At 38.6% G+C, this 21,981-nt stretch overlaps 2 protein-coding genes across 3 annotated transcripts in view; both read left to right on the plus strand.

The window, feature by feature from the left end:
- Positions 1-12,190, plus strand: part of DHX40 (DEAH-box helicase 40) — a 49,810-nt gene extending 37,620 nt beyond the window's left edge. Inside the window, exons 13-18 of the mRNA XM_001918282.6 lie at positions 5,452-5,566; positions 6,088-6,196; positions 6,902-6,996; positions 9,184-9,253; positions 9,526-9,754; positions 10,907-12,190. Coding sequence (XP_001918317.3) covers positions 5,452-5,566; positions 6,088-6,196; positions 6,902-6,996; positions 9,184-9,253; positions 9,526-9,754; positions 10,907-11,046 — 758 coding nt within the window. The 3' untranslated portion in view covers positions 11,047-12,190. The remainder of the gene's footprint in view (positions 1-5,451; positions 5,567-6,087; positions 6,197-6,901; positions 6,997-9,183; positions 9,254-9,525; positions 9,755-10,906) is intronic.
- An 8,658-nt stretch (positions 12,191-20,848) lies between these two features.
- Positions 20,849-21,981, plus strand: part of CLTC (clathrin heavy chain) — a 63,951-nt gene continuing 62,818 nt past the window's right edge. Inside the window, exon 1 of one of the 2 annotated variants that reach the window (XM_001503739.5) lies at positions 20,849-21,696. In XM_001503739.5, the coding sequence (XP_001503789.1) occupies positions 21,655-21,696 (42 nt within the window). In that variant the 5' untranslated portion in view covers positions 20,849-21,654. The remainder of the gene's footprint in view (positions 21,697-21,981) is intronic. The other variant, XM_005597527.4, reaches the window with a different exon arrangement.

A 21,981-nucleotide genomic window follows, 5' to 3' on the forward strand; every position in this document is an offset into this window, starting at 1 on the left:
CATTCAAATTACTATCTGATGTCACTTCCTTTCAGCCTGAATAACTTTATTATTTCCTGTAAGGCAGGTATGCTAGCAATGAATTCTCTCAGGTTTTGTTACCTGGGAATGTCTTTATTTTGCCTTCATTTGAAAGATAGTTTTGCTGGATATAGTATTCTTAATTGACAGTTATTTTCTTTCAGCACTATGGATATATCGTCCCACAGCCTTCTGACCTTCATCATTTCTAATGAGAAGTCAATTATTGATTTTGTTGGAGTTCTCGTGTGCACAATGTCATTTTTCTCTTGCTGCTTTCAGTGTCTTGGCTGCTATATGTCTGTGGATCTCTTTGCTTTTATCCTACTTAGAGTTCACTAAGCTTATTGAATGTGTAATGTTTTCCATCAAATTTTAGAACTTTTCAGCCATTATTTCTTTGAAATTTTTTCTTCCTCTTTCTCTTCTCACCTTTTGGCACTCCCATTATGCACATGTTGGTGTGTTTAATAGTGTCCCACTTTTGTCTGAGACTGCTCATTTTTCTTCATTCTTTTTTTTGTCTGTTCTTTGGATTGCATAATCTCTCTTGATCTGTATTTCGTTGACTCTTTCTTCTGCCAGCCCAAATCTGTTGAGCCTCACTTAGGCAAGATTTTATTTTGTTTCTTGTATATTTCAACTCCAGCAGTCAGCTACTGATTGGTGAGAGGTTGTGTCTAAGCCCCTTAAGCCAGTGATGTTTTCACCCTTTACTGTTGGATCTGTGTTCTGTGGTTTGGAGACTATTTTCACAGTTCATGGAGTTTATGGGTTAGTCCTATGTTCAACCAAAGGCCAGAGGCTCAGATGTTCCCTCTCCTTTTGCTCCTCAGAAGGTACAACCTTGGGCATCTGCACAGTCTTCTAGAACATCAGGACAGCTATAGTTTTAACAGGTTTCTTTGATATTTCTGCTAAGTTTTTTGCTAGTCTGCCTCTGCTGGTATCACACAAGGTTGTTAGTCTCTACTGATTGCTAGCTGATTGCTGTCTTGTTTTTGACAGTGCCCTGGGGCATAAATTGCTCCATAGTCTGACCCAAATAAAGTTGGGCACCGTGGCAGGGTAAAGCACTACCTGTCTTTGACAGTGCTTGTCTCTACCCTCCCCTGGGAAGAACCTCTGTTATACGGAGCAGGAACAGGGTGTTGATTGGGAACTTGCTCTTCAGTGGCTACCCTACCTGGATCCTCCCTATAGAGCAGAAGCTTGGGGTGGGAGGTGGTGGGAACTGGTGCTTCAGCTACCACTACTGCCCAGTATGCATCTTTCTCAGCACAAAGTCTGGCAGGATGGGATCTGTGAGTATTCACCAGCTGCCCCTCTTCCCCCTCTGCCACCCAAAATACCTGGATAGCTCTAGGAAACTGGGAGTAGTGGGAGCCACCGCTTGGCTGCTGAACTCACTGGAACAGCTGTAAGAGAATGGGGGACTGCACTGTCACTAGCTATTACCCCATTCATTACTGTACTCATTACAGAGTAGGAGCTGGGGGTGAGGAGAAGGGTGCCACTTCCAGTCTGCCAAGCCCCCTGGAATAGTTCTTCCACACACAGAGCTTGTCTTGGGCAATTTTGATTAGTTTAGTAGATGTCTGTCTGGGAGAGAGGTTTCACCTGACTCCTCACACCCCCATTCCCAATATTTGTATATAGTTAAAAATTCAAACACTACAAAAGGAATTAAGTGAAAAGTAAGGCTTCCCCTCCTAAACATGTCCCCAGGTCTGATTCCTAGAGGCAACACTGCTACCAATTTCTTAGACATATTTAGAGAGATACTCTTACAGTATATACATATATGACATAGGCTTAATTTTTAAACCTGGATCATCAAGAACTTCAGCTGCTGCAAAATGCAGCTTTAGTTTTTGACCATGTGACTTGCTGAGATCTTGTTACACCCAAAATGTGTATTAGCTTTCCAGCTGCTTCTAAGTGTATTTATAATCTTTAGAGGTTAAGCAATCCTTTCTCACTTGGGTCTTAGTCATTGTAGATCACTTGATTTAGTTTATTATATACTTACTGGTAAAACTGGCTAGTATTCTCAGATCCAACATCGAATAAAGATTTTAAACATCACAATGGTGATACTGTCAACACGTTTAATAATCTCTCTTTTGCTGTAGCAAATAGTGTACACGATGTCTACTAGTAGAGATATTGCTTTAGAAGTCAGACAGTGGAGTGAGGCCTGTTATATATTTTTTAGATGGTAAACAGCATTGCCTTAAAATGGAATACATTTAAAATAGCATTGAGTTTGTTTTAAAGTTTTAATTTTAATTTTAATGTGATATTTTTAGAAATAAAGGGATTTTATGTGTATGTAACACTTAATAGCCTTATTCCTCTGAGGAATGTTATTATTGAAACCCTTGTTGTGGAACAGTTGTGTTTTCTGATTGATTACTGTGTAGAAAAGTATTGAATTATTTTCCCAGAGGGAGAAGGTCAGCTGATATAGACTTGTTTTGCTGCTTCAGCTTCTTATTTATAGTTTTTGCCTCAGTAGCATCCACTTATTTGCATGAAGTAAAACTGATAATAGAATTTCATCTGGGGAAAGATAATAATAAAAGAAAATGACAAGTCTACTGGAAAAGTAGTTGGATAGCCAAACTGTTGTTTAGTCAGAGAATAAACTTGCTGAGATTGTAGGAACTGTGTGTGACATGGGCTTCAATTTTCCTGTACATATCCTGAATTTACTCTAGGACTTCTGCCAGTTTTAACTTTAATTAATTTAGTTATTTTTGAGGGAAGAGTTACAAAAATATGCACAGTCTTTTCTCTTGACTTTGAGAATAATGGGGGGAAAGAGAGACAGAGACAGAGAGAAAGTAGCAATATGGAGACAGACAGAGAAGAAATGTACTCTACATTTTTTAAAGTGTGAGCAGGTTAGCCACTCTAAACAGAGACCCAACACTAACCATGTAGAGTTAATCTTCACAAAATATGAGTTGAGTTTAAAATTGTAATCCACTAAAATTTGCTCATTTATTCCAACATTTGACTAAGAGATGGTAAGCCATCTATGTAAATTACCGTAGTAGATATTATAGCCAAATCGAACATTTGCAGGCAGAGACGGGAGAAACTGAACCATAGTAGGAAGCTTCTCTGAGGCTTCATAGTCCAGGAGTCCGAGGCTGCTGGGCCTCTGCATTTCTATGACAGGGAACACCACAATTCAGGGATCCAGGAGCCCCTGGCTGATAGGTAGGCTTGTCTCCTAATGTTGGGAGCCAGGACAGGGTTGATGCTCACGTCTGGTGCAATTTGACTTTTGGCATAGTACCTTCTGGGCAGTGGTGATTAGGTGCTTGAAATTAGATATTTTGGCTTAAAAATCAGTATCCCTGAGTGGTCCAAAAGATGGGCTTTTTTTTTTTTCTTTTTTGGTCTGCTTTTTTTTTTTTTTTATTAATGTTATGATAGATTACAACCTTGTGAGATTTCAGTTGTACATTTTTGTTGGTCACAACAAAATGGTTGGTCACAACAACCACTTCCCCCTTTGTGCCCTCCCCCCACCCCCCCTTTTCCCAGGTAACCACCGATCAGATCTCCTTATCAATATACTAACTTCCACCTATGAGTGGAGTCATATAGAGTTCATCTTTCTCTGACTGGCTTATTTCGCTTAACATAATACCCTCGAGGTCCATCCACGTTGTTGTGAATGGGCCAATTTTGTCTTTTTTTATGGCTGAGTAGTATTCCATTGTGTATATATACCACAAAAAGATGGGCCTTTTATCTTTACCTTGGTAGGGCCATTTGTATGACCTGTGATAAATCACATTATCTCCCTTTTTGTCCCTAGCTGCTCCTTTCGGTTGTTACCTAGGTAACGTAGGTGGAAGCTACTTAAAGCCTGGGGTGGAAGACTTTCTGTCTTCATTGGTGTGTTCTTTAATCAATTGCTTTCCTCCTAATACCAGGAACTGCTGCTTTGCAGACTCAAATTGTAGTCTATATAAGTGCTGCTCCCTGGAATCAGGCAACATGGTGTCTCTGCTAAATCTAGCTGTGATGGGTATACTAAAGGAATAGGAATTGTGGTATGATGTGGTACAATAAATAAAGGAAGGAGCCCTAGGAAATTTTGAAAAAATGAGACTCTGAAAGAAGATTAGAGCTCTGGGTAAAGAGCTATATGAGGGACTTGGGCAATCAGAGAGCATACCAGTCCTGAGAGGGATCAAGTACAAACTTAGCAAATCTCAAAAACATAATGTTGAGCAAAAGAAAGTAGACACATAAAGAGCAAGAGAAACTAAATGCATAAACCTAAACAAAGTTTAGAAACAGGCAAAACCCTTCTGTGGGGTTAGAATGTCAGGATATGCCTACCCTTGTGGAGGGGAACGGGTAAGTTATTGGAAGGAGAGCAAAATGAGGGCCACTGGGATGATGATAATATTCTATTTGTTGATCTGGGTGTTGGGTACATTGGTATGTTATGTTTGTGAACATTCATTAAGCTGTAACTTATTACCTATGTAGTTTTCTTTCTTTTTTTGCTGAGGAAGATTCACCCTGAGCTAACATCTGTTGCCAGTCTTTCTCTTTTTGTATGTGAGCCACCATCACAGCATGGCCACTGACAGATGATTGTGTAGGTCTGTGCCCAGGAACCGAACCCAGGCCACCAAAGCAGACTGTGCTGAACTTAACCACTAGGCCACCAGGGCTGGCCTCTATGTATTTTTCTGTATGCATGTCAATACATACAAAGTTAAAAAAGAAAAGAAAAAGTTTCTAGTAGTTTAGTTCTGCATGTATGGTGGTCCTAACTGCCCATAATTAGGAATTGGATAAAGAGGGACTGGTTAAATTGTGTTATGTTCTTTATACCCCTAGGGAATACAGTATAGGTATTTTTGAGAATGAATAACTCTGTATTTACTGATATGGAGGTCTTATTAAATAAAAGAAGTTTTAGAATATATATCCCATTTATGTAAAAGTAAACCACTATATACATATGCTTGTATATACATAGAGAATATCTTGAAGGACACACACTAAATAATTAAAGGTGGTTAGCCTTGAGGATTGGTTTATGGGTAATGTGACAAAGTGGGGAACATTGAACTTGTGCATAATTTTTTTTACTGAGAGCATGGGTTACTCTTATGATAAAAATGAATTTAAAAAGTAAATACCACATCCTATTTTAAAAGCAAATGGATTGGGAGAAGTAATGTTGCTATTCTGATAAAATCTCTGAAGTGTGGTTAAAAGAAGAAAAGGGGTCGCAGGAGTAATTAGAGCCCCCCTAGAAGAGTTAATATAGTTCCATCCTTACTCCACCCCAGAGGGTGAGGCAGCTTTTAATGAGCTTGAGTAAACAAAGTAAATGTAGGCATTTGGTATAGTAGAACAAAATTGCCTCTCCAATTGTCATTTTAGTTGATCCAGAGTACCAGAAGGAGGCAGAACAGAGACATCGAGAATTGGCAGCTAAAGCTGGAGGATTTAATGACTTTGCAACCTTAGCTGTCATTTTTGAACAGTGCAAATCAAGGTATGTCAGATAGTTCTATGTACTGGAAAGTGTCAGTTTGAAATATAGCTCCAATATGTACTTACTATGTGACTTTAGACAGTATGGTTCAATGGGGATGATATTGACCTCAAAGTATTTTTGTGAACATTAGTGAGATTTATCTAGATCAGGTGACTATTCTTAGTAGGCATTTATTATATAATATTAGTTCTTTCTTCTCTCCCTAAACCTATCCTGAAAATGACCTTACAGAATTTTGGTTCTATATAAGTAGCTTAGATGAGAAACTTATTGGATATTTGTTAAAGGATATATGTATAAAAAGAAATCCATTTACAAATTATTTTTTAATTCACTCAGAAGCACCTACATTAATTTTTTTTCAAATTCCTTGAAGTGCTTTTTCAGTGATTGCACAGGTCTCATAAAAGAGCTGACAATTGCTTATGGGTTTCTAGTTTGGTAATAGAAATGACAATGTTAGACCATCTTTCACTTCTAGAAGATATTTTTAAGATACCAGTATTTTTGTTTTGCAGTGGAGCTCCAGCTTCGTGGTGCCAAAAACATTGGATTCATTGGAGGTGCTTATTTTCTGCATTTCGTGTTGAAGCTCAACTTCGAGAACTGATCAGGAAGCTAAAACAGGTGATTGCTGTAATGTTTTTTTCTTGAGTAGCATTTTGACAAAACCCTTTGAGTAATCTACCCAAAACCATGTGAGTTATGAGGTGTTCTAGTCTGGCTTATAGGAACAGGCACCATTCCTAACCCTGTGTGAGTACCAAGCATTGTTATCTCTCATCCTTTTGGGAGGTTCTTTTCCTGGCCTTGGGTAATTTCCTCACATTCATATGCTAATCAGCATGCAGCTGAACACTAAAGGAGGCCCTTCTGCAGATTTCCGGAGTTCTCTCCCTATGCACTTCTCTTCTCTCCTGAACTCTGGCCTGTGAACTCTATCTTGGTCTTCCTGGACTCTCAGCTGTGTCTCTTTTGACTCAGGGAGTTCTCTGGGTTCCACTTGGGTTTTTCCTTCCCTGTGCCTTGGTCCAGAATCTCTCAAAGTTGATTGTAAGCTGGGGCAGTTTTTGCGCTTGCTTCATTTATTTCCCTTACTTCATTTATTTCTTAGACATAACTATCTCTTATTGCTTAATATACGGTGTTTTGGAAATCATTATTTCATATGTTTTGTCTGGTTTTTGTTCTTTTCAAGCACAAGGGTAAATGTGGTCCCTCTTAATCCATATGAGCTAGAAACAGGTCTTTAGAAATGTGAATTTTTCACAATAAAAGATTATTTGAAATTGTTCTGTGAGATTTACCACTGTATATATGTTCTTTCTATAGCAAAGCGATTTCCCAAGAGAGACCTTTGAAGGCCCTAAACATGAAGTACTACGAAGATGTCTTTGTGCAGGCTATTTCAAAAATGTGGCTCGAAGGTAGGCAATATGAGCTTGAGAGATGGATAAAGAAATACCACTGTATTTGACTATAGTATTGAACTATTTAATATTAAAGATTGATGGTTTGATTTAAGCTCTGATTATGATGATGTCAATTACAATGACCCTTTTCTTAATTGTCACTTGTACAGGGGGAACTACAGTGGCTCAGAGTAGGATATTGGAGCTCAAGTGGAATAGGAGAGGAGTCTTGTAGGACAGCTATCTAGCATGGGGTATCAGTGCCTAAGCTGAGGACAAGGGTTTTCTTGCAGAGAGGTAGCTCTATACGGAGTGTGAAAGCCAAACAGATTGAAGATGGCATCCCTGAAGAAGGGTGATTTGGTGTGGCACGTCAGACCTTGAGCAGGATGGGGAAGGCACTCACATGGGAGTTGTTTGCTGTTGAGTGTCAGAGTCTGAGTGTTGCCAGGGATGGCATCTTTGTAGGAAAAGGGTGGGTAACAGTGGTGGTAGAGGAGATTCATTATATACAGAAGAATTGACCACATAAATGTACCTAAGGATAATGATGAAGGGAGTTAGAAATACTGAAAGGGAGAAAATGAGAATGAGCTCAATGGTGTTAGATTGGAATTTCAGGGTATCATTGTGAACTTACAGTTTTAAATATAATTAGATGGATGAATAGATAGGTAGATATGGGAATAAAAATAGATGTTACTGTGTATATATATTTATTTGTGTGTGTGTAAATACTTATATACATATATAACCTAGCTCTGAGATGGACTCAGAGCAATGACACCATAATATCAGTGAATATACTTAGCGCCCACATCTTGACTTCGAACAGCCCCCGACCACATAAAGGACTAAGGGCTCTTTGGAGAAAAAGGGCTGGAAAAGTACAAGATGAGCCTGGAAGATCTTATTTTGCCAGCAAGCAAAGAAGTGATCAACGAAGGTTGAGGCCATGTCAGAAGTACACAGAAGCTACCTTGAATAGGCCCCAACTGATAAAATATGAGACATTTTGAGCATCAGAATAAATAATGGTAGTAATGGACTATATAACCCACTGAATAAAATGTGAAATCATGGGTCTATAATCATATAAATTAATAAATGAGTAAATTAAAAGTGTAATGACAAATGGAATTATTTACATAATTGAGCACCTCTCCACACAATTTTTGTTAATTACGAAGGGAAAAAGTAACTTTTCAGTGGAGAAGCCTGCCAGTTGCTACTTAAATCAAGCAATCAGAGTGAACATCATCAGTAATAAAACACGTCAAAATCATGTTCTTCCTGATAAGATATAATGAGAACAGAACACCATTTCTATGATATTTCTGGCAAAGATGTATAAGGTGAATCTAGGCATCCTGAAACAAACTCAAATTGAGGACGGTACTAGGAAATAACTAGCCTATAATCTTTAAAGGTGTCGTGATTATGAAGGTCAAAAACTGGGGAAGCAAACTCAAATTGAGGAACGTACTGTGAAATAACTAGCCTGTAATCTTTAAAGTTGTCATGATCATGAAGAGTCAAAGAAAGACTAGAGGAGTATTCCAGTATGAAGGAGACTAAGGCGGACGTGAAAAGTAAAGGCAATACATGATTCTGAACTAGATCCTTTTGATATAAAGGATATTATTAGGACATTTGGTAAAGCTTTAGTGGGGTCTGAGAATTAGATGTTAGTAATATGTCAGTATTAATTCCCTGGTTTTGATAGTCGTATTATGGTTATGTAGGAGAATGTCCTTGATTATAGGAAATGCATACCTAGGTATTTGGGGATGATGGCAACTCTCAAATGGTTCAAGTAAAAAAGGTTTTTTACTGTACAAATATATATTGTACTGTACAGATATGTAAACATAATTATAATGCAGTCTGATCTGGGTTATAATAGGAATATATATAAAGTACTATAGGAAGTCAGTTGTGGTAATGATTGAACTAGGGCTATTATTTTGACAGGTTTTTGGTATAGCATTTATGTAGGGAAGTCTAGAAAAGAGGATAAGAATTTGAAGTTAATATGAGTTAGAAAAATGATAGATGAAATGTTCTAATTGTCAGATGAATAAATTTAAACCTCTGCTTATACTACTCTTTGTGGTAGAACATATAATAATTGCTCATTGTTAGACTACTTATTTCATTGTTTTACTTCTTGTCTTTATCCTTTGGTTTTTTGGATTTTAGATCTGTTGGGAGAACATTTTGCACAATGGATGGGCGTGGAAGCCCAGTTCACATTCATCCTTCCTCAGCAGTAAGTACCTTATTTTTAATAAAGCGAAGAAATTTGTAAAGGTATGGGAATAAGTAATATACAGATGTCTTCTGCTTTTTACTTTGAGGGTAAGTTTAGCATATATCTACATTACATAAAGCTGTAAAGGTATTGGTTACTCCGTGACTCCTGTTTGATTGAAGAATATAGGAATTAATGCAGAAGAGTTTGGGCTATTAGTATTTGGTTGGTCTCATGTGGAATAAGGCAGGTTAATGAGTTATCATCCTTAAATGAATTCTTTTATATAGCTTCATGAACAGGAAACCAAACTTGAATGGATCATTTTTCATGAGGTATTAGTTACCACCAAAGTCTACGCAAGAATTGTGTGTCCAATCCGTTATGAATGGGTGAGAGACTTGTTACCCAAGTTGCATGAATTTAATGCACATGATTTGAGTAGTGTGGCCCGACGCGAAGTGAGAGAAGACGCAAGAAGGAGATGGACAAATAAGGAAAATGTAAAGCATCTAAAGGGTGAGTGAATTACTTCTTGTAGTGATGTAAGTCCAGGGATCATAAGTGTCCAAATTCTCATATAATTACAGAAATATTGTTATGAGGCTTAGAGTCGGGCTCTGTCTCCTTAGAAAGCAACGAGTTGTCATGAGTCTCAGACTTAATTATTTTGCTTTCCTTCTTGCCTTCCAATGAATCATGTTTTCCTTAACCCCTCTGTCCAACATTATTAATAACAACATCTAGTGAGCTTCTCCTATGTGCTAACAACTTGCATTACCCCATGGAATTTTCACAATAACCCTATGAAATAAGCACATACCCCTCTTTATAGATGAGGAAATAATTAGCAGTTTACAGTAATTTGCTGAAAATCCCATAGCTAATAATTGGTGAAACTGGACTTTGAATCCAAGGAAGCTGACTCAGTGGCCTTTCTCTTAACCATTATGCCATACTGCTTCCCAGTGGTGGCTTATTTTTATTTTGTTTATAAAGTTTTGTGAATTACTACCTCAGGACATCTTCTTTTTTTAAAGAGAATTTTCCCAGGAAATGTTAGATCTCCCTAGTTAGGAGCAGAAACAGCTTTTCACTAAAGCTTTTTGAAGCTGATTGATGGAGCAAGTTATATTTTCCTTATTTAACATGACTAAGAAATAGAATGGTGAGGAATTTTGCCCAAGATGATAGAAGAGCCTTTAGAAATGTTAGTCACTATGTGTTTTGTTTCAGTTTATAACTGTACTTTATGCTTGAATTAGGGCCAATTTTTCTGACTCCTTAGGCCACCATGCTCCTTTTTTTGTTTTTGGAGGAAGACTGGCCCTGAGCTAACATCCATGCCCATCTTCCTCTACTTTATATGTTGGCTGCCTACCACAGCATGGCTTTTGCCAAGAGGTGCCATGTCCGCACCTGGGATTCGAACCAGCGAACCCCGGCCGCCAAGAAGTGGAACGTGCAAACTTAAGCGCTGCGCCACCAGGCCGTCCCCCATGCTCTTATTTTTTTAACCATAGACTACATCATTTCTTTTGAAAGGGCAAAATTTAATTTCCCTTTTTTCCCCTTAACATTGAAAAATCAGGCCATATCTTTCTCTTAACAATTTTAGTAGTGAATCTCAAAACTCAAAAGTTTTACTGGATTAATTTGTGATGTTTTCAGATGGAATGTCAAAAGAAGTCCTAAAGAAAATGCAAAGAAGAAATGATGATAAATCCATATCAGATGCACGTGCTCGTTTCCTTGAGAGAAAGCAGCAGAGGTCCCAGGATCACAGTGACACACTGAAGGAAACAGGCTAAGCAGTGAACCCTCCAATTCAGGAAGTAGGAAAAGCAGCCAGGAAATGTGCTTCTACTTTGCCATTTATGTCTGACAGCACTACCAGGAGGAAGTGGTCAGCAGCTCTTATTAGCATAACAGCTAAAAGCAAATCAAAGCTCATCCGTACCAAGAAGTGGAATTTTCAAAGAAAAGATTGGATTGCCATAGTCACAGGCAATGACGTATGAAACCAATGAAAGACAATACATGTGATATTTTCCTCACTTCTATTTTGCTGGCCTTAACTGGTATCAGATGCTGTCATCAAGATATTTTCAAAGAACGTCAAATTGTATTTAATCAGCGTGTATTCCATTTGCATTGAAGCATTAAAAATTATTTTCCTTAAATCTCTTTAAGGCCTTCCTGTTGCTATTAGAATAGTAATATATCAGGTTATCAGGTATGTGACCATTTCCTTCAGAAGGCTGAACATAAGAGGTTTTTACTCAGCAATACTTAGATGTCTAACCATTTAATTGCTACAGAGCTTTATAGATATTTAGAGAAAAGACTTAATCAGTTAGTAAATAAGAAAATTGCCTATGGCAAGATTCTTTGTTGAATTAATATTAATCCTTAAATTGATTTTTCTGGGATTATACAAATTCCTTTTTATATAAAAGTATATTGTTTAAAACAGTAGCTATAGCCATTAACCAAAGGACAGATGATATATATATGTTCTTTTTTAGCTGTCCCTACATACTTGTATCAGCACCATGTATGTAGGTGTGACAGTGTTTCAGACAGCCCCTCCACCTGGCCTACTCTTGCCTCCAGCTGCTTGGGTAGGACCATTTAAACATCCATTATGCCGATCTTGAGATGGGATTTTCAAAGCAGCCAACACTACATCACCAGTGTTTCAAATTGGAACCTTGAGGCTAGTTAGTATCACACTCAGGCCACACTCAGCACTTGCTCACTCTATTGTTTACTGCCTTGTATTCTAGTTATTTGTGTATTTGTCTGTCTCCCCCACTAGATTATACGCTCCTTTGGGCAGGGACTGTGTCTTTTTCATCTTTGTATCTTTCATGGCACCTAGCACAGTGCTTTGCACATAGTAGTCACTCAATGTTTGTTAAATAAAGCTATTAGTGTCATTAAAATTCAAAAGGCAGTATATTGTGTGTTTTTAGATATTTTTTGTAAAAATTAAGAATCTAAATATTTCATAGGCTACTGACTCTTTTGCAGTTATTTCCTTTGGCATCTAAACAGTTTCTGTTCAATATTAGAAACTTGAAGCCTATATTGAAAAATCACATGAGGACCCCTGTGTTTGTTCTTAAAGTAAGGTGAGTGGTGATGGTTTCTCTGAACATTTCTAACATTGTTAATTTGTTCATTTTAATCTTCAGTACTCTAGACACTGTTTAAGACATTAGTCCTATTAGTTTCTCTTCCCAGGTATATGTGTCAGTGCATTTCCTTAGATGTGGTGGGGGTGTATGTGGATTCTTGGAATTAAAGCTCTTTTATTTCAGTAAATATTTATTAAGCACACATTCTAAACCTTTAGTCCATACTGAAATTTTATGAGTTGTCTCAATAATATTCTTTATAACATTTTTCCAAGTTCAGGATCCATTCAAGAATCATGTATTATATTTAATCTCTTTTAATCTGAAAAAGGTCCTCAGTCTTTCTTTGTCTTTCACATTTAACATTTTTGAAGGGGCCGGCCCGGTGGCACAGCGGTTAAGTTCGCACATTGCGCTTCTCAGTGGGCCGGGGTTCGCCTGTTCGGATCCCGGGTGCGGACATGGCACCGCTTGGCACGCTATGCTGTGGTAGGCGTCCCACGCATAAAGTAGAGAAAGATGGGCACAGATATTAGCTCAGGGCCAGGCTTCCTCAGCAAAAAGGGGAAGATTGGCAGTAGTTAGCTCAGGGCTAATCTTCCTTAAAAACAAAAAAAATCATTTTTGAATAACATTTTTAAATAATACTGGCTAGTTATTTTATAGAATGTCCTCAATTTGGGTTTCTCTGATGTTTCCTCATGGTTATGCACTTTTGACTGGAATACTGCATAAGTGATAGTGTCTTTTCTAAGGCATCAAATCTGGAGGTATATGGTAATTGCCCCTTATTGGTGGTACTAATTTTGATTACTTGGTTAGGGTATTTTTTGATTTCTTCAATCTAGTTACTTGTATAATTAATAAGTAATTTTGGGGGGGATACTTTGAGATTATGTGAACTATAGCATGTTCCTCATAAATTATCACCCTATAGATTTATCATCAACTGATAATTCTTGCCTGAATCAGTTTTATTGTTAGGGTTGCAAAATGATTTTTTTCTAATTCTTTCCTATATTTATTTGTTGGCATTATATTTGTAGAGAAGAGCTTTCTTTGAAGAAGAATTTCCAATAAACAGATGGCTGCTAGGAGTAGCATACATCAAGACAGAGTTAGAAACTCCAGGGGGTATTTGAGAGGGATGGCAAACAGTCCAGTTTATTTTTAGTGCATAGAGTATACACAGAAGAGTAATAGCCTGAAAATGTTGGTTGAAGACACATTATGGAAGGCTTTGAAAGCCAAACTATGGAATTTGGACTTATTTTGTACAGTATATGTATTTAAAGGTAATTATGATAATGGTGTCGATGAGAAGAATTGATTTCCATTGAGAGGGCTGTTTGAGAAGTATGAGAGGAATATTGGAGTTAAGGTGGAAGGAGTCTAAGACTTCTTCTAAGAGGAAAGGTGGTGGTTATGGAGAAGTCTGTTCTTAAAAAAATGAGGATTCACCTTCAAATTACTAAATGAAACAAAACAAAAAGAAACAAATGAAGGCAAATGTTATCATAGAAAAATGGGCAAAGGACATGGTGAATCATTTCATAAAAGAGAAAACATGAATGGTCCATAAATAAGATACTGAATCTTACTAGTAATTAGGGAATGCAGTTAAAAATAACAGTGAGATGCCATTCTTTTCCATCAGATTGGCTTGCCTTGAATATGCCTTGAAATATGCCTTGAAAGTGTTGGCATAAAATAAAATTACTCTTCTTTTAGAGAACGTTTTGGCAATATCTAGTGAAGTTGAAGATGCGTACAACCTGTGACTCAGCAAGCCCACCTTTAGATTAATATCCTAGGATCTCTTTGAGATTATATAAAATATTCTGTTCCTCATAAAATTTTACTCCCACAGATTTAGCATGTCGATGATTTATGTTAAGTACAGCATTCATAAAAGAGTTATATACTCCATTGTTTCTAATAGTAAAAATAATGAAAACAATATATATAGCTATCAATAGGGAAATGGCCAAAAAAATTGTAGTATGTTCTTATGGTTGAATTTTTTACAACAGTGAAAGTGACTTTTGAGACTCCTGTGATACCTACTGATGAACCAGTTTACATTCCGAACAGCAATGTAGTAAAATGCCTTGTAGGCCCTCAAAAATATTCTTCTAATTATAGACCAAAAAAGGTGTCTTATTATATTAGTTTACATATTTAGATATTCATCTTTTTTTCCCTTATGTTCAAATTATCTACAGGAAATAAAATTAACTGATTTGAGTTTGATAAGGCCAGACAGTAAATATTTTAGTCTTTCAGGCCATACCGTCTCTGTTGCCATTACTCTGCTGTTGTAGTATAAAAGCAGCCACAGGGGCCAGCCTGGTGGCCTAGTGGTTAAGTTTGCACCCTGCTTTGGCAGCCTGGGATTCGCTGGTTTGGACCCTGGGTGTGGACCTACACCACTCATCAAGCCATGCTGTGGTGACATCCCATATAGAAGAACTAGAAGGACTTACAACTAGGATATACTGTGCACTGGGGCTTTGGGAAAGGAAAAAAAAAAAAAAAGAGGAAGATTTGCAACAGATGTTAGCTCAGGGCCAAGCTTCCTCACCAAAAAAAAAAAGCATACCTTTAAAACAAACAAAAAAGGAGCCATAGACAGTATGTAAATAAATGGATATGGCTATGTTCCAATAAAACTTTATTTATGGACAATGAAATTTGAATTTCATATAATTTTCATCTCAAGAAATGTCCTTTTGATTTCATTTTACCTACCACTTGTACTTTAATCCAGGAAAGCTACTTTTCTTATACCCATTCTAATTCACATTATTTCATTTGAAAGAAAAGATCTTAAATTTCATGAAATATCTGAGATTTTTCTGGTTTTTCCTTTTACTTATAGCAGAGCTGATGGGACTGAGCATAATGTCAGGAATCAATAAATTTAAATTGTAATCTTTATTCTCCCAAAGATTTTCAGAGTAACCTGTATCGCTTGTTTAGCAGTTCCTTTAACCTTAAAGTATGAATAATACAAAACTTTTGTGAAACTATTAAAGATTTTTCAAAGAAAAGAATCACATTACAGATCTTCCTCAACTTATGATGGGGTTACTTCCCAATAAACCCATTATAAATTGAAAATATTGTAAGTCGAAAATGCATTTAATACATCTAACCTACTGAACATCATAGCTTAATTGAGCCTGCCTTAAATATGTTCAGAACACTTACATTAGCCTACATTTGGGCAAAATCATCTAATGCAAAGCCTATTTTATAATAAAGTGTTGAATAGCTCATGTAATTTACTGACTACTGTACCGAAAGTGAGAAACAGAATGGTCGTGTGGATACAGAATGGTTGTAAGTGTTATCAGTTATTTACCCTCGTGATTGTGTGGCTGACTGGGAGCTGTGGCTCACTGCCGCTGCCCAGCATCACAAGGGAGTATCTACTATATATCGCAAGCCCAGGAAAAGATCAAAATTCAAAATTTGAAGTACGGTTTCTACTGAATGTGTATTGCTTTTGCACCAGCATAAAGTCGAAAAATCATACATCATCGTTAAGTTGGGGACCGTCTGTACTTGTCCGGATAAAATCTACATATGTTTCTTAACCTAGTATTATTTGGTGCTCAGCTAAAACATAGGAAATGAGATGGGTTAAACCAAAATATAGCCTAGCACCCAGTTTGGTGCTTTCTGTATATAGTAGGTATTTATACATGATCATTGTGCTAAGTCCGTGTGTGATTATTAACAACATTCAGTTAGCCTAGGCTTTGGATTAAATAGGTGGTACAGTCAATAAATGCTATAATAGCTTAAGAAGCAGGGTGAATAGATTTATAAGCTGAGGTTTTAAGGAAGAGTAGGACTTGGACTAGAACAAAAAAGGATACAGAATTTGTGTGGTTAGGGAGAGGAATCAGAATTGAACACTGGAAAGGTTATCAGTGTCACCTCAAGAAGGGCTTTGGTGAAGAGTTTCGCAGTTTCCAGTCTGTAACTTGGGCTAACATTAAGTAGGTCTGGGGGGCCGGCCCCAGTGCTGAGTGGTTAAAGCTCTGCCTGCTCCTCTTCTGTGGCCTGAGTTTGTGGGTTTGGATCCTTGGCGTGGAACTGCTCCACTTGTTGGCCATGCTATGGAGGCATCTCACAGAGAAAAAAAAGAGGAAGATTGGCAACGGATGTTAGCTCAGGGCAAATCTTCCTCACCAAAAACAAAAAACACAACATTAAAGTAGGTCAAATGAAGAATAATTTGAGTGCCACTCATTCTTGCAGATAGAAAAATTTGAAAGTCGGCTTGGACTGGGGTTTTCCCTTTCTACTGTGCAGCACTTACAGACTGCCATTGTGTGCCAGTCTGCTACTCCCTTTAGTTCCCTGTTCAAGAAATGGAACTTTTAAGCCCTCCTAGTAATAACTATAATCTCATCTCTACATCTGCTCTGATGACTTAGCTAGACAGTCTGAAAATATAGAGATGGTAAAGGGCTGTCTTTATTATGTAGTTTTTAACTATTAGGTAGTTTTTATTTCCACCCTGTGGAAAGCTCTGTGTTTGACTGGTCAGTAGACCTAACCTAAAGAGATCTTTTCATGTCTATTGGTGTTAACAGGGCTGGCTCGGAAAAAAATCAATAAATATGAAGTAGGCTCATGAATGCTACATATTTTTCATTACTGGACTGTTACGGAATGAATAGTAGTTGTATGGTTGTATACTGTTCAACATTGAACTCAGTTATTTGGAACATGAGCAACCAGGAAAAGGAAATAATCAGGTTTTTGGTTCGTTTTACATAACCCACTTTTATCGGTCATGACACATGGAGTAAGGTATTTAAAAAAAAGTAATTTCTAGTGTGTCCTAAATTTGGTACATATTCAGGTAATTTGCATGAGTATACAAAAACTTCAGAGTAATGGATCTAAGGCTCTTAAAATTGAGAATTACTTTCCCCATATAAATTTTTTTGAATCATTTTCAAAAGATTTTAACATTAAGTATTTTTCATACAGAAAAGTGTTGATCGAGTAAATTAGCGTATACTTCCTTGAAACTTTATTATTGAGTTAACCAACACTTTTTTTTTTTTTTTTACCAAATCTCAGCCTTAACCATTCTGTTCTGAGGAAGAGTTTATTACCATAACAAGGCTGCATACGTGCACTGCCACTGGTAGAACTCCCCCTGGAGTGGGAGAGAATTTTAAGATTGCTGAGAGAACATGTTTGTAGGTCACATCTTGCTTTGATTTGGGGACAGTAATAACGCTAGGAGATGAAGAGAGACAGTTCTACATATCTAGAGAGGAGGAAAAAGAACAGCCCACAACAGTCATTCCCAGGCCTTGACCCTCATTGCCCCTTCATGTGATAGAGCCTCTCAAGCTTTTTTGTGACTTTTGTTTTTGGACGTGAAAGAGGTTGTGATGAGGCATCTGATTCCCTGTTGATCGGCGGGGTTATAACTCTTCTGGGTTTTTCTGTCCACAATGCTCTGGGAATCACTATATTTGAACCGACTTTCCTGAGGTGACTTTTTAAGGTAATGTTACAAGCCACTTCATTCCTCCGCTTGGATCTGATTTAACTTTTACAAAATATGGGAGGCGCCTATATAATACTACTAGATTCCAGATTTTATTCCCACAGGGCCAGTCTTGGCTATTCATTGGAACATGCTCAATCCTGACATAGAACAAAGATTCACTATAGATCTTATTGCTATCTATGATACATTATAAAACTTGTCTATATAAATTAGGTTTAGGACAACCTAAGCAGTGACTGATATTAAGTATAAGTTCGGGTCCATTTCATACTAAAAAAAGCCATGAAAAATTTTTTCATGCTTTGTAAATTTTTTTTGGTTGAGCTTTGCCTATAATCAGTGCCTTGTACAAGGCCAAAATAAAGTGGGCACCGTATGTTGACTGCTACCTGAGCCACTCACTGGCGTTTGATATTCTGCTTTTTATCTAATCCTGCTGGGAATCATATGAGGGGGCCGAGATGTTTCAAAGCTGCTGTATAAAAATGGCAAAACCACCTATGTTACTTGGGTAATGCTAAAGTATTTACCTCTTGGTTTCATTAAAATCTGAATTTTAAATATTTGGTACAGTGGGTTAGGTTTAAAGTTCTGCTTTAAAATTAATCTCTGTTTGAGAAATGCCTTTTCTTTGTGGCTTTTGCAATGCAGCTAGCTCAGGCTGTTTTTAAAAGGTCAAGTTAAAAGGCACGGGCCTTAATTTGGGGGCTGCTTGAAGATAAACAACTACAGAGGAACCAGACAATGAAAAGTTTTTCTGAAGTGTCATTCTCATTGGAGGTAATATAAAATCTCATAGTTCCTGGCATAAACTATAAAATTAAGGGCACAGTCAAGGTTGCTTGTATAGGTTTTGAGAAACTGGCACTCCTCAGAATAGACAAGCAATGCAGTTTTTGCTAATGGCACTTGTTGTGACTCTCAGCAAGGACCTACTCTTGAACATTCCGATAGAAATAACTTCAAATTGAAAGACTGAGATCAGTTTTTTATTAACATGGCTACCTTACTAAAACATTTTCTGAAACCAAAAGCCTGGATGATGATACATTTATAGCAGTAGTCTTATTAAAAGACTTTGTCACAGTTAGGAAAAAACCCAGCATTTGTTTTTTAGTTTATAAGGTTATCTATCTTCTCTAACTTAAGGTAGTGCCTGATAACAAAGCCATTCAGTTACTGCTCAGGTAACTGTTAACAGTGACTCAGCCTTTGGGGCTTCTAAACCAAGGATTGACCACCTTTTCTCCTGCCTCCACACCATCAGCAAGAACAGCTTACTACTATAAAAAGCTCTTATTACCTCAGCCAAAATTGTTGGCCTTTAAAAGGCACAGGTTTGGTGTTGTTTTTAATGTTTATCATCTGGACCACTTTTTCCTCTTGAAAAATTTCGGTTTCATTAATTTGAAGGATACAGTGTTCAAAATGAGCTGGTATATTGTAATCTATTTGCTTCTCCTTAAATGATTTCTGAAAACAATGCATTCGTTGGATTTCTGTGTGATGACACAGCAGTCACTTTAACGGAACCTCAGTGCACTTTTGGTTAGACATTCCACACCAAATATCCAAGATAAAATCAATTGCTTTGGGGATTCTAAACGTACTTAAAATTACAAGTCTGTATGAAAATGCAAGACAGTTATTAATAAATTTTTGTGGCCTGTCCGTGATATAGCTCTTGTATCCCAGATTCCGAGATTGGAAATGTAATGATTAAACTACTGCTTTTACTTGTAATAAAACAATAATTCCTTTAGATTTTTAAATTAGAATTTGTCTACTTCCAAAAAGGATTGAAAGCAGCTACTATTAAACTGGTATTAGAAAGATCATTTCAAATGTTGCAGAATACAGGAACATCTTCAAGTATCTGGCTTAACAAAACAAAATGAAATTTTGCCAAGCATAAATACTCACTCTCTTATGACATGGAGGCAAGGCTTTTCTTTGCAAAACAGTCTGCCTGCTCTCGTACCTGCCAAAGATTCTTCTCTCAGCCTCAGTATGGAAGATGTATTTTGGGAAAAACATGAAATGCAATTTAAATGATTCAGCAAATTTCTCTAAGCAAAACTGCTTGACACAAGATTATTGTATACCTAATAGGGTTTTATGTTTAACTGAAAAGGGCACTAAAAATAATTGTATACTTGAGTTGTTCCTCAAGATCTTTCTGGAAAAATAATCACATTTGTTATAAAGATGAGAGGCACAGAACTAAATTCTTTTATCCTTTATTGTATTTGTGCTATTATGAAATCTTATTAGATCTTACACTTCAGCAATAAAGTGCTAGGAAGATTATTAATTGATGATAAATGCCGAAGATACCTTAATTCTGTTAGAAGACACGACGCTGCTGCTTTGGAGCTCTTACACTCCCAAACTGCTCATTTACACGCAATGTTGAGGTAGTCCCACTGAAACACACCGCTAGTAGTTAATCGCTTTCTCCAAGAGTGGACTTTATCCACACGAGGAAGAACTTTAAGGTTTTGCAAACCACCTTTAACGTAATTATCTAAATCTTTGAGACTCATTATTTGCTGTGGCTAAAAAACTTTCCTGATACAATTTTGGTCTAATTCTTTAGCGTATTCATGATACTCATTCAATTTATTACTAAGCTAGACCGACATACATGTCTGCCAAAATGTCCGCAGAAACGTCAAGAAAAGCTATCACTGGGCCAGCTTGAGATACCTCAATAAATGGCCTTGACTGTCCTTTGAGCCAATTATTTAAGTAACATCCGAAGAGACTGGTAGTTCTAGTTAGAATCCAAGCGTCAGCTTCTTCAACCGTCAGAAGGGCGTGCATAAGGGCAGGGAGGATTTTAAATCCCAGTTCATTTCCCCCCGCCAGGGATGGAAGAAACCACCCACTATAAGAAACTAGGCGGGGGAGGAGTGCTGCAGCCCGCTGCCAAGAGAGCGCTCTGCAGGGAGGCCGTTTCCCTGAGTCACGGAGAAGGCGGGAGGCTGGGCCCATCTGCCCACGACGTCCTCTTCGTAAGGGACTCAGCTTAAACAGGCAGGGCTCACAGGGGAAAGGAGCTACACCGCCATTCCTCAAGGAGGCCCAAAAGCCACCTCATTCCCAGGGGACACCGCAGTTCCCCAGAACTCGCTCTGCATGCTGGCAGCAAACAGCCAACCCTTCCCGACCAGCATCACGTGCACTCGGAAGTACGTGGGTGGGACCTAAAGCGCCCACGGAAATGACGTCGGCGGCCCCTAGTCGCATGATGTGGCAAAATGCAAAAAAAGGGGGGGGCAGGGAAAAGCAGAGGCTGGGGAAAGTGATCAGTCCAAAAAAGTAGTCCCTTCGAGTCCTCTATTTACCCCGTGTCGCAGAAGTGAGCGAGGTGCTCAGCGCACTGCGCCGCGAATTCCTGCGCCCCGCGGCACGGCGGCGCTCCGTGGAAGGGTACATAAAGCGGAGGGGGTGAGGCGACCTGGGCGGAGTTCTGTGGCCGGGATCCCTCCGCAGGGCTCAGCCGTTTCCGGAGTCTGCGCTGCGCCGGGTTCCGCCATTGCGGCTCTCCTGGCCCCTGGAGCCTCCGCCCCCGACCCGAGCTCTTTCGTCTGCCTGCCAGTTTCCTGCGTCCCCGGAGAGTATCCTGCTGAGCCCAGCCCCCCTCCTCCTCTCCCTTGGAGAGCCCGGGCAGCCACTGCCCCGCAGCCCCAGTGCAGGAGGAGACCGTACCCCCCGACAGCGCCATGGCCCAGATTCTGCCAATTCGTTTTCAGGAGCATCTCCAGGTGCGTCCGGGCCCAGGCTAGTGAGGGCTGTGGAGAGGGTGGTAGGAAGGAACAAGCTGGCGTCTGGGCCCAAGCGAAAAGAACAGGATCGGAGTGAGTGGGATGTCGGTGCCTGGGGTGGATGGAGGATGGGGGGCGCTATCTTGGAGAGCTCGAAGGGTTAAACGATGTGGGGCTTGGATGGAAAGGACGAGAGTCGGGTGCAAAGGGCAGTGAAGCCAGGCCTGGGTGCGAGGGCCTGTGTTTGCTTCCTGGATGGCAAGAACTGCGCGAACTAACTCCCCC

This window comes from Equus caballus, chromosome 11 (assembly GCF_041296265.1).
Source record: "Equus caballus isolate H_3958 breed thoroughbred chromosome 11, TB-T2T, whole genome shotgun sequence".
NCBI lineage: Eukaryota > Metazoa > Chordata > Mammalia > Perissodactyla > Equidae > Equus > Equus caballus.